A 17,452-nucleotide genomic window follows, 5' to 3' on the forward strand; every position below is an offset into this window, starting at 1 on the left:
ACGAGGAGCGAGCTCCGGCGGGCAGCAGCCCGTGGAGGCCGGCGGGTAACGGCAGGTAACCCGGAACGCTCTCCAGGGCCGGCCGTGCTGCTGGGCGAGGTCACTGCATCTCCCTCCTCTCACACCGCCCCGGAGCCACCCCAGCTCCTCGGCGGCTCCTCGGCGTGTGGGTCTGCGTCCCCCGGCCGCCCCGGCGCTGCTGCCCCCGCAGGGCCCGCAGGACAGCGGCGGGGCCGGCCCGCAGCCGCACGGCCCGAGCCGGCCCCGCGGCACGGATTGGGCCGTGACAGTCCCCGCCCCCGTGGGGAGCGGAGGCCGGCAGGAGGGAGGGAAGCGGGGAGGGAGGGACGCCGCCGAGTTCCGCCCTAGCAGCCATGGCCGCGTAGCGTCTCCTCGGCAGCCGCGCTCGGACATGGGCCTGCCCCGGGCCGGCGGGCGGAGGCAGCGAGTCCCCGCGGCGGTGAGTGCGGGGCCGGGGCGGCTCTGGGCCGGCGGGGAGCGAGGCCTGCGGGCAGGGGGACTCCAGCAGTAACGGGAGGGGCGGGCGCCCTTGGAGGGAGCCCCGGGCCCAGCCCCGCCGTGCGGGGGGAGCGGCCCTCGAGGGGCTGCGGAGGGCAGGGAGCCGGTCTGGGCCGCGCGGGGAGGATCAGGCCTGGCCCGGCGGGGAGCCGGCGCTGTGACCTTGGGCAGCCCGCAGCCTCCCAGCCTTACCCGGCTGAGTGAGGAGCGAGCGGGGCCGGCGGAGCCGCGCCGAGCCCGAGAGCGGCCGGAGGAAGATGGCAGGGAAGCGGCGCTTCCCAGAGTGCCGCACTCCTGCGGCCGGCGAGCTGCGGTGTCATGGAGATCGCCACAGCCCGGCCGGGCCGCCGCAGCGCTATTGACCGCCCGCTAGGAAACTTGAAGGAGTTTTCTGCCTCCCTGTCACTTCCCCGGCTTCTTATCACCTCTGCTGTTTGCCTACGCCTTGCAAATGTTCATTTATCTAAATAACAAGTGGAACTATTTGTGGTTTTACTTAGAATAACTTTCAAACTTCCTGCAGAAAATGCAGTGTATTTAAGAAACTTTATAGCGTGGGATGGTTGTCTGTCAAAGCGTTTTCTCACTGCGTGGACAGAGTCCCTGCGAGGCTTGGCAGTGCGGGCTGGTGCGGGTTCCAGCAGGGTACATGGCCCAGAGAGACCCGTGATGTGTTACTGCCCTGGAACCAGAACAGTGAAAGTTTGGGTACTCTCTGTGAGCATAATGAACTTGCCATAAGAAGCCCCAATGGTTATAATCATCCTATGCACATTAGGTTACAGGACCAAGGCCTGTAGTATTAACAATATCTGGAAGAGAGCTAGAGGACTCCCAGAAGTCAATGTGCTTGATTGTGTAGTTCAGTCATTGAAAAATTCTCAGTCTCTACACTCAAATCGATAATCTTAAAGAAAACCAACTCTTGTGTACTAAGTGCAGACAGTTTAGCTTAATTCTGAGAAGATTTAGCAACTTAATGCTCATGAGAAATCCATTTCTCACTTGCTCAAGTGCTAGAGAGAAAAATAAGTGAATAATACTTTATTACATACCTGAATTGGTGATGCACATTACTTGTGTCTGTTTCTCAATGTGTTAGTGTGTGCACTGCTTGCAGTGTAACTGCTTCAGTGCATTGTTCTTTCTGTAGTCATTCCACTTAAAGCTTACTCATATCCTTAGTAAAACTGGCATGATAATTACATGTTGAAAAACCTGTTACCAACAGGTATGTTTCTCTGTCAGGGTAAAACTATCCATTCTAAGTATGTCAAATGCCTATAATCATACAGGCATGACTTCACTTATATTTTGGGATATTTGCCTTGTTTTCAGCACTCATAGGCATGAAAAAGGAGCCAGAGATAATACTTCAGCTGGGGGTAGAAAAGATCTCAGGTTTTGAGTTTGATCTTAATTTTTAAGATAAAAGTTGACAAACCTGAAATAGGTTGTTGCTTCTTCCTCATAGGGTCGACTAATAGTGGATTTAGCTATTACAACTTTTTCAGTCCCTTCTATTCATGGTTTTATGATCCAGTTTTCTTTGATGCTGACTAGTTCCAAACTGCATTTGTGCAACTGGATTTTGCTGGATTCCTCCACTGAGACTAGGCCAGTTAGGAATCTGATACCTGCAAAAAAATTGTGTTCCAAAACAGATGGCAATATTTATCAATGAAGGAGCTGATTTGGACTCTGAAATTGTAGTCTTCCAAAGCTTGCTCAAAAATTAAGGAAATAAACCATGTTCATTTGAGTATGAGGAAAATTAAGGTAATGAACATCTTAAAACATCTTTCTTAGTAGAAGCTTAAGAAATTTTAAGGGTCCTTACAAGCTAAGACTGAGCAGTCAGCAATGGTCAGTCTGTAGTAACTAAAATCCACTTGGGGCATTTGTGATGCATAAACCTGAAAATGTTAGTTACAGATCCAAAATTAAAATTCTGCATAGAAAAATGTTTTAGAAACTGCAACTGAAATCTCATATCAACTTATCACATGTGCTGTGTGTATTTCAATTAAGTATGTGGTTGTGAATTTGATTTTTTAAAAAGTTTAGAAAATGCTATTCCTTATCCATTCTTTCTCATTTCACTGCAGCATATTGTATGAATTGTGATGCTGTGGGAGGTCAAAGGGTAATACCTCATTCATCAGCTACTGTGGTTAGAAGCTCATGTTTTAAAAAAGGTATCGAAATTTCTTATAATCAGAAAATAAAAGTTCAGCAGTGAACTTGCATGGCAGTTTAAAGACCTGCAGTTGTAACTTAGTGACCACAGAAAAACGTGGAAAGACAATTTTTGTTTCAGGCCAAAGCTCAGAGGTGGCTTTTACTTACTAGTTCTGCATTTGTATAGATGATGTTCCAGAAGATCTGCCCTTTTCAAGGTGTGTCAGCAACACTTGAGAATTTACTGACATCATTAAATGGTTCATCTTCCACATAATCTTGAGCTTTTTTTGCTCATATGCACACAGCACCCTAATGCTATGTGCATATCTTATTCAGACTGCGTATTTAGTTACAATATTCTGTCAGAACACAACCAAATGCTGCCACTTAAGATTAAGAAAATACTGGTTACATAACCCAGCAAACATTGAAGATATATTTGGAAAGGACTTAAAAGCTTCAAAGGAAAAGTCTATTTACAGTTCCACGGTGAAAAAAAAAAAGCCAGGTAAAGACATGCTCTGAAGGTAGAATGAGAGAAGCAGTACTAAAAATCTTCATAAGAGTGAGCCTCTCTTTATGAGGTTGCAAAAAGTATGTCTTTGTTTTAGGCTCAAAGGCTTTTGTACTGGAAAGGTCTTTGGGGCAGGGAATGTCTGTGTTTTGTTTCTACTGCATGCAGTTCTAATGAATTATCTGCCTTGTTTTCAGCTCCTTAGTATCCCCCTGAAAGTTACAATTGGATGAATGACACATCATATACAAAAGACAAGGTTTTAAGATGAGTTAGGTATGGGATATGTTTTTAATTGTATGTATTAAAGATAGTATTTGAGGACTTCAGTACTTATGTTATAGAATTATCTGGAAATTAGTCTAAGAGAGGGTTTTTAACAAAATTTTCAGTTTTAAAAATCTGATACCTAGTTATCAAGGAAAATAGCTAGTACAGCATCTGTGTTGAAGCAGTAAGTTATTTTGCTGGATATTGTTTAGTCTGACCTTGGCATACCAGACCTTAGACCAAAGGCTTGTGTTAACTCAGTGTTTTGTCTGATAACCAGTTCCCAGCCCAACAAGAGTCAGCCTGGCAATACTCTGTGCAGCAATACTTCAGGGAGTACAGCAGCTCTGAGCCCATTCCCACCTTAGCCTCTCATTCTTGACTGCACATGCCAGCTGCTGCCCTTGCACAAGCTGTGTCGCCTTTCTGCTTCTTCAGCAGGATGAATTGGCCCAAGAACAGATTGGAGAAGTACCAGACCAGCATGAGAAAGAGGGAGGGAAATTGGGACTACCTCATTGAGTGGCTAATGATCAATTTGGTCAGGTGAAGCTTCCCTCTGAGGTCACTGTCTGGTTTTTTTGGTCACACTTGATGCTGATCGCATTGAGAGTGCAAGAGAAATGCTCTGCCTTCATCTTCTCAAAAGCCTCTAAAGGCTTTTCTCTACTAGGAAATAACTTCCTTGCTGATACCATTTGAGTGTCTGTCTTCTACTGAGTCTCCCTTCATTCCTTCAGTATTGCTCACATCTGAATGTCTCCCCTCTTCCGAGGGAGCTCAGTTCCTCCCCTGCCACCCCCAAGGCTACAATAAAATAGCTCACTGTGTACAAGATGCCAAGAGTTTTGGTTAGACTGCAGGAGACTTCCTGGACTTCCCTGTCTCAGATAACATGATGTAACAGTCCCTTGTGACCAAATTCTGCTTAACTATTTCATGGCTGCCTGGAAACCACTTCCTAATGAAAGCACAGAGTCAATGGCACCAAGGGGTTGAAGACCTACAGAATGTCCAAGATGTTTCAGTAGACTTTAATGGTAGCAGCCTCCCTGTTCTCAGCTTATCTCTTAGCAAGACTTTAGAAGTCATTTTTCAGGGGGAGTAATGTGTATTTGCAGAGTACAGAGGAGTCAGCTATTTTTTGATAGTATACTTGCTGGCATTTCAGTGGAATAAATTTGCTGGATATGATGATTTTGAACATTCATGAGTCAGCATTTTTTTTTTAATTTTCCTGTTAGCACGGATATTGCTGAACATTCTTGATCAATTACATGAAGTGATTTCAAATAATTCTGTCACTTTGAAATATTAATTTATACTATTAATTGTTCAGACACTCTGCTAGCTCACATAAGGTGAGATAAATTAGGTAATAAACCTACACAGGTAACTATAACTACTGTACTAAAAGGAATTGGAATATAATTTGGCTCTTCCTACCTTTTTTGCTCCTCCAGAAAAATACTGGTAGAGACTTCTAAGAAGCTGTAACATCCTAGAAGGGACATAAGTAACAATATTAACATGCCTGCTGTGGCATCTGTACCTAAGGAGCTCTACCTCTCTACTTCATTGAAAGATCTCAACAAGAAGACAGAAGTAAAACCTGAAAAGACCAGTACAAAAAGGTATATATGTTATAATTGATTTTGAATTAGCACTTAAAATATTTGTGGTTCCAGAACAAATTTGTTGTGGATCTAAATTTCCTTCGTTATTTCTGCTAGATACAAAATCTTCCATAGTCTTATATATGGCTCTCAACTGTCACATTGGATGTGCTTACTGCCTTCAGAAGTCACTTGGCATACTGCCAAAACATGACTTGGACAGAGCACAATGCCCATGAAAACCCACATACTTGGAGAAAAGGCTACATAAATGCAAACCTGTAAAAATGACAAAACCTTTAGCAATTGTCTGAATGCTTTGCCTCCCTCTAGCATTTTTAGACAATCAGTGATTTAATTTTGTCTTACTATAACTTAATTTTTCCTAGAAAGAAAGTTATTCTTAGAAGGGAAGAGTACCTTTTTCCATATCTCACTATGGTATTTAATTATGGAAGACTTTAAATAAGGCTGGTAAACAAATTGGCAAAGATAAACATTATTTGGAGGAATTCATATTTAATGAAAGCTTTATATTAAGGTGGTAAAAGCAAATGCTTAATATATGGGTGAAATCTGTAAACACTTAAAATGGCATCTTGTAATGAAAAGGTGTTTGAGGACAAGTCAACAATTATGTGCTTTACTCCTCTTCTTTGGTTTCAGTTATGTGCAGAGTGCCCTTAAGATTTTCAAGGCAGCAGAGGAAAGCAGACTGGATGGAGATGAAGAAAAAGCTTACATCCTATACATGAAATATGTGGCTGTTTATAACCTTATTAGAAAGAGACCTGATTTTAAGCAGCAGCAGGTACAAAACCTTTCTGGCTGATCTCTTCTGCATTGGTCAAAGTATGAGAAGTACAGAGAATTACACTAATACACATTCAAAGGATCACACTGATATTAAGTAAACTGTCTCACTTATGGTGCTGGTTTTTTCTTTCTTGATTTTGAGAAGTCTGGTGTTAATTTTTTTACAGTTTTCTTTTTTATGTATGAACTATACAAATTGTCAGATCTGTGAATATTTTTTCATGGAAAGGTATTCCCATAATTTTTATCAGTCAGACTTCTTTGGTGAAGTTGCCTTGTCTAGTCTTTAGACTAGACAAGTAAGACTTTAGTAAGTCTTAGACTTAGACTTTAGTCTTTCTTACAAACTCATATTTGAATGGAAAATGTTTTGATTCAAACTAGTTCTTTTTTTAGCATTAATATTATAATATCAGCTCTCCATACATTATTGACTCTTGACATGCATAGAAGTAAGCATTGTTAAACTGCATATTTATATTATATGATGCTTGTCATTTTAGGATTATTTTCATTCAATTCTGGGACCTACAAATTTAAAAAAAGCTCTTGATGAAGCTGAAATACTGTCAGACAGCCTTAAACTCAGGTATGTAATATAGTTGATGGCTAAGACATTATTCCTTTTACCTTGAGCCTGTATCTGTGCCAAGTGCAGATTTTCATGCTATTTAGTAGTAAGCAATTGCGTTTGAGTAAATCATAGGTACCTGAAACTCTTGGGAGCTTAAAATTATTCCCAGAAGTGTTTTACTAGAGATAATTTTCACTACCACACACTCCAATAACTTGCCATTTTGTACACTGTCTGCTAATTCCTTGGTTTGTTGACAGTGTCTTCTGGTTTTGTTAATTGACTAACAAAAAGAAACCACAAGGTCTGAAGTACATACACAGGAGAGATGATCAAGAGCAATTTCTTCCTCAACCTTTTAAAATAATACATTAATAAACATTCCTAATAATCAGATATGCTAAAAAGTCCTCCTAGTCTGGATGTAGTTTCTACTAAGAAATGCCAGGTTTTGATTCTTTAGCCGCTTGCAGATCTGTGTGTGGAATGCAGAGTTCTGCCAGTATGTAAATGAGCAGATCCTAAGGGCCTTTTGGGTACCTGATTATCAGCTGACAAGTTACATCTTTGTGCCATAAGCCATTGTGGCTTAATTGTGTTAGTAAGAAGTTGTAAGGTAGGGTCTATCTTTAGGTGATATTTAGCACAGTAGTTCTTATTTCCAGCCTTCTCTCTTTCTTGCATCCTTAGCAACATTCTCACTCTTTTAACTCTCTCTCTCTGCAGCTGGGCACATTTCCCTTCACAAGTGTCTTGTCCCAGCCCCTCCTCCCAAGTATTCTTGTGAAAGTGTATTTTATACTTCCAAAGTGCTAAATCTATAAAGTTAGTTCAGGTGAACTGTGAGTGTAGTTACATGTATGTGAAGACTGACTTCACAAAGATCTCATGACACTGTGTATGAAACAATCTTGAGATTTTCTTTGTTTAGATGAGTCTTACAATTAAACACAATTAAAAACACATTTTAAAAGCTACAAATTCACTCTAAGCATTGATAGAATCGGAGAAACCCAAAACATAGAGACTTGTTGTTTAAGTAACTTATGTCTTTTTATAAAAGGAGCAGAGTTTTGGAGTTGATGCAGTAACTTTCAACTACTCTGGCAAAATGTGTAAATATTTAAAGGTAACAGAAATGAAACATGACTCCTGTGCAACTACAGAAGTAGTTTCAAGCAAATTATTTGTATAATTTCTTCCCCAGGCAGTAGGCCAGCAAATAGTTTGAATGTTAACAATTAACTAAAAGTAGAGGTGATGAAACTTGTATAGGGGCAGGAATGCTTGCATGAATGACCTACTATGTGCTTCAGAGGTATAAATAGGAAATTGATGGGTAAATATTTCATACTGACCAAATTAAACTAAAATCTGAAATATGCTTTAATGTCATTAATTCCAAGTGGGAACAAAATACTTGGTTTAACTTATAATGCCTGTGCCAAATCAAGAAGCCTGTTTAAAAATAAAATTACAGACTTGCTGCCTCCTTCCTCTTAGTGGGCAATTAGTGCAGTAGACTTGGAGGTGGAATTTGAATGATCTAGGTTATTAACATACAGCTGTATTGTCATTGTTATTTTAACCATCATTATACAACATGTGGTTAAAATGAGCGCTTACTAACACAGTTCTGAGCTCATGTTTTACTTCTTGCTTCAGATCCAAATTGTTAGGTCAAACATTCTCTTTTTGTTCTATGATACTAGTAACCCTTAAACTACTCAGTTATGTTAAATATAAGTGAATACTATTGAACAATGATGTCACTGTACAAACCTCCAGTGGGTGATCTGAAAACTGTAGTTTGGAGATCACTGCCTTACAATACCATGATTGTACTTCCAGTGGTGAAAGGTTGGGAGGGTAATTTTCAAATCTGAGGCTTTATGAAAAGGACAGTTGTATGCATGACCTCATCCCCCAAAACTCCTGAGTGAACACAGTTCTTGCTTGCATGGGCTTCCCTGTAGGCCCAGTGTTTGAAACAAGCACCAGGCACACCGGTGAGCACATCATGGAGTCAGCTTACATTCTGAAGGTGATTACTGTACAAGTAGTTCTGATCCAACTTCCAGAAAAAGCATATTTAGATATCTGAGCTAAATTACTCTTCACTGGCTGGATTGCAAAATGAAATAAAATACCTGGGATGACTGTTGTGATATATTGGAGTTTACCTGTAAGTTGCCAGTACATACAGTTATCCGTGGAAAGTGAAAAACATTCAGAGACACCACAGCTAAGCATGACACCAGGTTTGAAGAAAAAATAGCTTTACAATCAGTGGCTATGTAATAGGACTCAAACCAAGATTTAGCAATAAGAAAACCAACCCAAAAGTTGGAGAAATAAGACCACAGTTAGGAAGCTGTATGGAGTTCATTGGAATACAAAAACAGGCAATACTTTAACTTTTTAAAGTTCTAAATCCTTCTTTTAAGGTTTTTGACTGAAGACTTAGTGATTTTGATATTAATAATCCAAGGTTAGCCAACATTGAAAAAAAGGCACTTTTTCCCCCCCAACAGATACGAGGAAGCTGAAGTTCGGAAAAAACTTGAAGAGAGGGACAGACAAGAGCTGCAGAAAAAGCAAGAACCAAAAGATGATGGAAAGACCTCAGCCAAAAACTCAGAAAGTGCTGTGGATTCCAAAGGAAAAAGCCAAAGGGTAAGTGAATATGTTTACAAACTCTAATTCAATCTGAATGTATAGTTTCAATCTAGAATTTGGTCTCTGCTAGTAGCTATTTCCAGTTCAGAATCAAGGTGGTGTTTTTTGAAGTAATGTACACTCTCCATAACCCTTCTTTGACATTTCTTTGGAATATGTGAAGTCCTTGCAGCCTCCAAGTCTGGTTTAAGATAGACTGAGATTCATGACTAAGTCAAATTCTGTTTTATGCCAGAATTAGCCCAAGAAATCCAAGGTAATGTTGACAAACTGATACTAAGGATAACATGTCTCCATTTTAGGGGAAGGTTGACTTTTTAGCAGTAGTGTGGAAACAATTAACACTTAATTCTCAACAAATACTCAAAGAATTTCTTCTGTTAGATGATGGTGTCCTAGGTTGTGTTACCTTTGTAACTGTTTTCTGTCTAGGCAGGGCAGCAACCTCAGTATCTTTTGAGTATAATTTGTGAGCACATCTTCAGATGCAGCTCCTTTGTGCTGTGTTTGTTCCTGTGGCTTAACTGTCTGACAAGTTTCCTTCAGGCTCTGTGAGAGTCATTGTCTGTTGGCCACCTCAGTTCTCAGTATTACATGCTAATTTTTTTTTCCCCTTATACAGATTAATGGTGAGACAAAGCATTCACTGGAAAGAAAAGATCAGTCTGATAGCCTGAGTGGTAAGAGATGCAGTGCTTGCACAAATGTGAAAAAGATTTCTGTATGACTGTGCACTAACCACCTCACAGCTGCAGTCCTTCTCAGGAGTTATTTCACAGTTAAAATATTTTGATTAAATTCTAGTATCCTGCATTTCAGTTATAACAAATCAGTAATTCGTTAAACTTTGTATTAAAGCCTTCATTACTTCTCATAAACTCAGAGATCTGTAGTTAGTTTTTCAACTGTTCAGTAATGGAAGATGAACTAGTCCTGAATTGGTCAGGTTAGAAAGAAAAACAGCTCTACTGCTGATAGGCAAGGATGAAATATGACATCTTACTCAGTTAAATACAAAATTTTTCCATTCTCCTTACAACCTTCTGCTTTTTGTTCTTGTAATGAGTATATGAAAATGTTCTCTGGAGTTCTTAAGAGGAATATCTGCAGCATATAGTTCACAAATGCTTGCCTATGTAGCTTGATTTAAATGAGACCACAGTACATTAAACTTGTTTATCACTAAATATTCAGTGTTGTCTAATCTAACAGATCAGGTGCTGATCACTACAGCAGTGGGAGTAAAAGGCCCATGCTGTAATGTCTCACCTCCATGACTTTGTGGGACTTCTTAGTTCTGTTTCATCTGTTTGCAGTCTTGATTGCACCAGTCAGATACCATAGCCCTTCATAGCTATCTTCATTTATAATGTGGCTTCTTACATGTAATTGTTTTTCTCTTTCAAGGAGCAGTCACACCTGAGAGACTGTTTGCAATGATGTCAGACAAAAATATTGAATTGCTTATAATGGATGCTCGAAAATCAAAGGATTATCAGGAATCCTGTATTCCAAAATCCATCAGTGTCCCAGAAGAAGCTATCCATCCTGGGTACGATGTTAAATGAGAGTGAAAGATACGATGTTAAATGAGAGTGAAATATTTAATTTTCTAAAAAAGTACATGCTTTTAAACTTGTACACCTAGTGTCAGAATCCCTGCTGTATACCAGTGGGTGAGATGTATCTGCACAGCTCTGTTCTTGCATGTACTGACTTCAACATAATGTATATTTATTTTATCCAAGCACATAAACATCTATAGATTATATATTGTTGGACAGAATGTTACTTGTACATGAATCTTTAAATGCATGTTAATACATTTCAGAGATACTGCTTACCTGATTGAAGCTAGACTCCCAGAGGAGTCTAGGGATGCATGGAAGAGGAGAGGACAGTTCCATTATGTTATACTGCTAGACTGGTTTAGTTCTGCTGAAGACTTAAAGCTGGGAACAACTCTACAGAGCCTGAAAGATGCACTTTTTAAGGTTGGCAAATTTCATCTTTTAATTTATTAATTAATTCATCTTAGTAAATAAGGCCTTGAAGCACTTATATTTAATGACACTTGCTTGAGTTTTCAAAGCTTGCTTGTTTTGATAGCAGAACTGTAGTTTGAAGTTTCATACTGTACTCTAGTAGATGACAGTATAATTTATTAAACAGGTAAACAGCAGAATGATTCAACTCACTTGCTCAACAAGCAGCTCATGAACTTACAGTTCTTTGGGAAAATACTTTTAGTCCTGTTTCCCAGGAACAGTCACCTTCTCTCCCAAATTAGCAACAGTAATTCTTTTTCCCTGGAAACTGGTTGGCCACCTACTTTGCAGTCCTACCAGCCAGGTACTTCCTACAGTGGAGGGGCTGCAATGAAGCAGGCTCCAGAAATATTTGAAATATTTTCAGCACAGTTAACTTTTCTGCATTTCTGGATATAACTGTTAGATAAACATTAATTTAAATTTGAGTTTCATCAGTGCAGGAAGCTTATAGACTCCACAGTGAGCAGATGCCCAACATTCAAGTCAAATTCTCTGTGGCTGTGTTGTCCCTCCTCTGTACAGTGGTGGCTCTTGTGAAAGACTGCAAATCTTTCTGTTACCTTGACATTCAGGACTGGGGTTCAGAGATAGTTCAGCAATTCTCCTTATTTGCTTTAGAGACTGTTCTCTAGACTGTCTTGTTCCTGCACTAGTACTGAACAAGTACTGAGGACAGCAGGAGGAGGGCAGTCTGAACCCTGAACTCTCAAGGGGTTTCAGAAAGTCAGTGTTATGCTTTCTAAATCACTAATCCCTCAGCAAACATACCAGATAAGAAACTGAAGCAAATACTGTAATAAAAATACTTTTCTGCATGGAAGATTGTTATGTGAAGTAGCAGTAAGTGGTTCTTTCTCTACTGGAAATATTCACACCCTGTTGTAGGCAAAGCCAGGAACCAGCTGTGCTGGGCATTCTCCAAACACAGAGAGGATCCCTGTTTTTGCAACCACTAATTCTTGTTTAAAAATCTCAAAAAACAATCTCTCAATGTCTAGGCACAGGAATTTAAACAACACTATTAAGCTGTAAAAGTTTTCTTTCTATTTTTAAATCAATTAACTTTAAACTTTTTTTCCATGCAGTGGGAAAGCAAAACCATCCTGCAGAATGAACCTTTAATTCTAGAGGGAGGTTATGAAAACTGGCTCCTTTGTTTTCCCCAGTACACAACAAATGCTAGAGTAACTCCACCCCAGCATGGCAGGACTGAAGCAGTGACTGTTTCTTGTAAGTACAAATGATAACACTCCAGCAAGCATTTGTACTTACTGGATGAGTCTTTCATTCATTCAGGTGTTTTTAGCAAAGTCTTGTTATGGCTAAAAGCTAAATTTTGAATTGGAATGGAGAGTTTATTTTGCTTTTGTTTTGAGAATTCTCTTATGGTTCCCTCCCGTCCCCCCTCCTGCAGTGGATTTTACATATCCATCTCTGGAAGAGCCAGCTCCTGTGCTACCTGTTGTTGCTGAAAATGAAGAAATGGGAGATAATTTGGAAGAGAGACTAAAATCACTTAACAGACCAAACATACAAGATGCTGCTGTTCCAAAATCTGACAGTTCCTTTGTAGTTAATCCCATGTCAGTAACAAGAAGTATCCCTGAGGTAAGCTTTTTGACCTGTTCCTTTTTTTCAGTTAGTATATGGTTAATGTGTTAGAGACCCACCACACCCAGAACTCAAAATCCACAAGTAAACATAATACATTTGTTTAAGCCTTGTACATGAGTATATTGGTACAGAGACTCTTGGTGGTCTGTGAAGCTGTGGTAACTGATCTACAGAATTATATGAAACTAAATACACTCAACAGAATAGCAGAACTTTTCATAAATGTTTTTACATGAGCATGTGAGAAACTCAAGGTCAGCAATTGATCACTAATTCAGAAAGTTTATAAGTAACCTTTCTACTTAAAGCAACATAGGATGAAATACAGAGAGGACAAGCCGTGGTTTACCTTAGCTGTTCCACAGGTCTGATTTCCAGCCACTGCATCTTCATTCAAATAATAAAACATTTAGGTGTTTTGTCACTCTGGGCCCAGTAGTGAAAGTATAGGAATTTGTTTCTTCCTTTCACGTGAATAAGACTTTATAAAAACACCTTTGTAGAATTCTTACACTAAAATAGTACTTACCTTAGTAGACACGGCTAAAAGCTCTTCATTTTCTAGATGCAGCCTTTAATATAGATCTCATTCAAGAGACCCTATACTGTAAAATTTAGAGATCTTATTTCGGTTTGTCCCTGAACCAGATGAGCTTTTATTTCTTCAGAGCACTCACTCCAGCCTCAAAAACAACCTGCTGGCAACAGTTGAGCATAAGCCATTCTTAAATACCCCTTCCCATCAAGCAGATCTGCCTTAAACATGTGCTTTGTCACATGATTGAGAGGGCCAAGCCCAAATTAGGCTGTCTGATTGCTCCAAAATGTTTACCTTTGAAAGGTCAAAAATAGAGGGCTGTGGTAATCAGTGCATAATGCTGTGCTTATGGTTCTTCAGGGCTTGTTTATTAGTTCACACCTGGAATGAATATCTAATTTTACTAACAAGCACTTTGAATGAGAAGATGTAATGAAATTGAAAGATCTCTCTCTCTGGCTGAAGTCAACTTGATATAATCTTTATTCTCTTACAAATCTCACTTAGGAAGAGCTTAGCAAAGAGAGTAGTAGCAGCTGTAGTGAATTGTTCTGCACTCTGTTCTGCACCTGTGTTACAGGTGGATCGTTCTAAAAAGCCTTCACTAAAAATCCTCACTGATAACAGAGCAAAACCTGCAAGTACAATCAGTGACAGCCAGTCTGGTGAGAGTGGAAGAATAGTTCCAGACCGCTCCACAAAGCCTGTGCATGATGGAAGGAGCACTCTGACAGAAGAAGAAAAAAGTCGGGTCCATGCAGAAACTGCTGCTCTGTTAGAGAAAAACAGACGGGAAAAGGAACTGCGGGAGAGGCAGCAGCAGGAACAGAGAGAGAGGCTCAGGAGAGAAAAAGAAGAACAAGAACGAAAAGAAAAAGAACAAGAACAAAAGGCAAAAGAGGAACAGAAGGAGAAGGAACACAAAGAAAAGCTACAGCAATCTAAAGAGGACAGAGAGCAGAAGGAGAGGGATGAACAAATAAAAAGAGAGCAGGAGGAAAAGGAACAAGAAAGAGCACACAGAGAAGCAGTAGAAGCAAAAAAGCAAAATAAAAATGAACCAGAAAACATTGGTGCAAAAAGGATTGAGATTGACAAAATATCCATGGAAGAAAGAGAAAAGGGAACTCGAACACCAGAAACACAGAAACGGGCACTGGGTGATGCATCTCAGACCTTTGTGACTGTTCCAGGCAAGGTCAGTGAAAAGAAAATCATCATCACATGTTGAAATAGTTATGCACTTAAATCATTCTGAATAGTCCAGTTTAATCTAGCAATTTGAAATATGTAATTGGATGTGTATTTAGACCACATTTTACTTTAAAGTAGAGGAGAGAGTTGAAACAAAGACACAAAGAGATTTTTTTCCCCCAAGACAAGCTTGTTTCTTTCTTGTAGGAGGGCAGCATGTAATCCCCACGGGATAACAAAACTTCCCACTCACGTGGAGCTAGAAGGGATGATGGTTCATAGACTGCAACCCTCTGTTTCCAAAATAGAAGCCTGGTGGTATTTAATCTTTTGTGCCAGCTTGGTGCTGTATGTGGTGTTAAGGACACAGTGGTGTCATAAGGAACCCTTTAGTGCCCCCAGCTGTAGAAACACTGACAGAACAGGATTTTGTTACCTGGCACAGGAAGCAAAGCAACATCCTCATCTAGGATTTTTGCTGGAAACAGTCCGGTACCAAACCCTGGGGGGAAGGGAGGAGTGTCACAGTTCTTTCTTTCCTCATTCTTGAAAAAAACTGCAAAATTTCTCAATTTACAAATCGACTGATCATAGAACTAGAGCCACTTGCAAGTTAACAATGGAACAGATGTCTTTACAACCCCTTCTCAAGAAGTTGAATTAGGATATTTTTCTCTGCTTTTGTGATTGCAGTTGTGATTTGATCATATTCTGATGTTCGTTTAATCCAGATGCACAAAAAAGCAAAAATAAATCTTCCTGTGCAAATTTAGCACAGTCATTCATGAGCTCTTGACTGACAGAGAAACATCACATAATCCCAAAATGATGGCCTGTGATCAACCAAATTCATGTTGGCTTCACAGTTTGCCTTTTCCATGGAGAGGTTTGATAAGTGAGGAGCAAAAGGGAAAAAAGCCTGAAGTTTAACAACAAATTATAAACCCCACAACTTTTAGGGTGGAAAGTAGCATAGGTGGAATATCTGCATTTTATTTCTGAGCTGTTGAAACCAGAGAACAAACTGTGATACAACATTCAGTTTCAAAAACTATTCCAGTAAATTGTCTAGAGTATGCAGAAGGAATAAAAATCACCTGCTTTAACCACTTTGTTGTGGTACGTGCATTTAACAACCGAAAAAGAAAGTGTAACTCTGCTTTATCAGCATTCTTTACTGACATGCCAGATGAAAATTGAAGCCTTCTTTCAAAATCTTTTGCAGCAAATGGGGGTTAAAGGACAACCAGACAGTGAAGCTCAAAAGCCAGGACCCCTTAGAGAGGATTCTGAACAAGATACTGAAAGACTTAAAGTAAATACAAATGTATTGTATGTAGTCAAAATAATTAAGCACAGATGCTTTATGATTATTATGTTAAACTCCATTTCATTTCAGTTTTTAAAGTCACCATCTTAAGACTATGCCATGTTCACAGTGTTCATTTGCTTTTTTTCACTTGTCAAATTCAAATGAAAAATACTTGAAACTTCCATTAGAAGTCTTGATGTGTTTCTGGTGGCACTAACAAACATTCTCCATGCATTCATCATCTCATGCACACACCTTCAAGTGCTGCTTTAAGAGAGAAAAAAGCTCAGCCTTATGAATTTAACAGAAGCTTATACTCCTACTGTTTCCTGATTCTTCAGGGAAAAAATTGAGTTTTATGACTTTCATGAGACTAAATGGTTGGTTTGTTTCTTGCTTTTTTGGAATGTGTCAGAAAATGTTTTGTTTAGGTTCCTGTGTTTTTTGTTTAGATTGAGCCATAGAAAATACTAAATTACCATTACAATACATTTTATTTCTATCTGTAATCAAGGATTTATTGTACTGTTTGCACTGAATCATGTAACTCCATAGAGAAGTCACAGGCAGCTCGTTGCTGTGCATAGGGAACAGTACATACCTTACTTTTCTCTTTGTTTATTAGTCCCAGCGGGAGCCATTAATGAGAGCACGAAGTGAGGAAATGGGAAGGATAGTCCCAGGGCTGCCTGCAGGTTGGGTAAAGGTAACTCCTCTTCTGAAATGAAAATTAAACTGTTCTGTGTCGTTTTGTCCTGTATTTCAGCTGTGTCTTACTTCTAAGTTAGATCTTGTTTCATTTTTTTTTACTCCCCTTTAACTTCCACACATTTACTTTCTGAATTTTAATATTATTTGTAATGAAACTAGGACAGTTCATCTGCTGTTCCTGGTTTTTGCTGTTTAATAGGCATTTTGGTGAAAATTCCCCTTCTACTAAATTTAATCCATTGAATGTTGAGGCCAGTCACAACTTAATATCCCAATGTCTGAAAACCTCGTGCTGTTGTTAATAGGTAAGTTAATGATGGATTTTCACTTGAGTTTGAAACTATTTGTTTTTTTCCCCCAAGTTCCTGGATGACATCACTGGAACCTATCGTTACTATCACTCACCAACCAACACTGTTCAGATGTACCCACCAGAAATGGCTCCTGCAGCCACTCCTCCATCCACCCCTCCCACGCGCAAAGCCAAGGCCAAGGTGGCAGCTGAGCGCGAGAGGGAACACTCCAAGCTCAAGCGCTCCTACTCGTCCCCAGATATCACCCAGGCCATCCAGGAGGAAGACAAGAAAAGAATTCCTGTCACTCCTGCAGTCAATCGTGACAATAAGTATGTTTGCTTGATAACTTAGATCACAGCTCAGGCAGTATGACAGCACAAAGGACTTTCTTTGTGTTTAACCAGCTGAAATTCCTTACTGTTTTCTAAGTGGGTTTGAAGGATGCATGAGTAATAGACTGAAATTTCACTGCTAGAAGTTCAATGTATAGAGCAGTTCTCTCATCATGGTTATGTATTAGCAGGAATTTCAGAGGTTACAGTCTATTAATTGGATGACAGTTGC

At 39.7% G+C, this 17,452-nt stretch overlaps 1 protein-coding gene across 7 annotated transcripts in view; it reads left to right on the forward strand.

The window, feature by feature from the left end:
- The first annotated feature begins 322 nt into the window (after positions 1-322).
- Positions 323-17,452, forward strand: part of USP8 (ubiquitin specific peptidase 8) — a 29,671-nt gene continuing 12,541 nt past the window's right edge. For 4 of the 7 annotated variants that reach the window (XR_012582144.1, XR_012582145.1, XM_074549286.1 and 1 more), the window contains exons 1-14: positions 323-460; positions 4,951-5,121; positions 5,770-5,914; positions 6,423-6,508; positions 9,028-9,169; positions 9,795-9,852; positions 10,580-10,724; positions 11,004-11,166; positions 12,309-12,453; positions 12,638-12,831; positions 13,956-14,573; positions 15,795-15,884; positions 16,507-16,587; positions 16,955-17,217. Coding sequence is in view for 5 of the 7 variants with exons in the window: in XM_074549286.1 (XP_074405387.1) it covers positions 5,018-5,121; positions 5,770-5,914; positions 6,423-6,508; positions 9,028-9,169; positions 9,795-9,852; positions 10,580-10,724; positions 11,004-11,166; positions 12,309-12,453; positions 12,638-12,831; positions 13,956-14,573; positions 15,795-15,884; positions 16,507-16,587; positions 16,955-17,217 (2,234 nt within the window). In the remaining 2 variants the exon portion in view is untranslated. Of the gene's footprint in view, positions 461-3,414; positions 3,494-4,950; positions 5,122-5,769; positions 5,915-6,422; positions 6,509-9,027; positions 9,170-9,794; positions 9,853-10,579; positions 10,725-11,003; positions 11,167-12,308; positions 12,454-12,637; positions 12,832-13,955; positions 14,574-15,794; positions 15,885-16,506; positions 16,588-16,954; positions 17,218-17,452 lie in introns of all 7 variants that reach the window. The other 3 variants (XM_026791311.2, XM_005483384.4, XM_074549287.1) reach the window with 3 other exon arrangements.

Source organism: Zonotrichia albicollis, chromosome 11 (genome assembly GCF_047830755.1).
Source record: "Zonotrichia albicollis isolate bZonAlb1 chromosome 11, bZonAlb1.hap1, whole genome shotgun sequence".
NCBI classification, from domain to species: domain Eukaryota; kingdom Metazoa; phylum Chordata; class Aves; order Passeriformes; family Passerellidae; genus Zonotrichia; species Zonotrichia albicollis.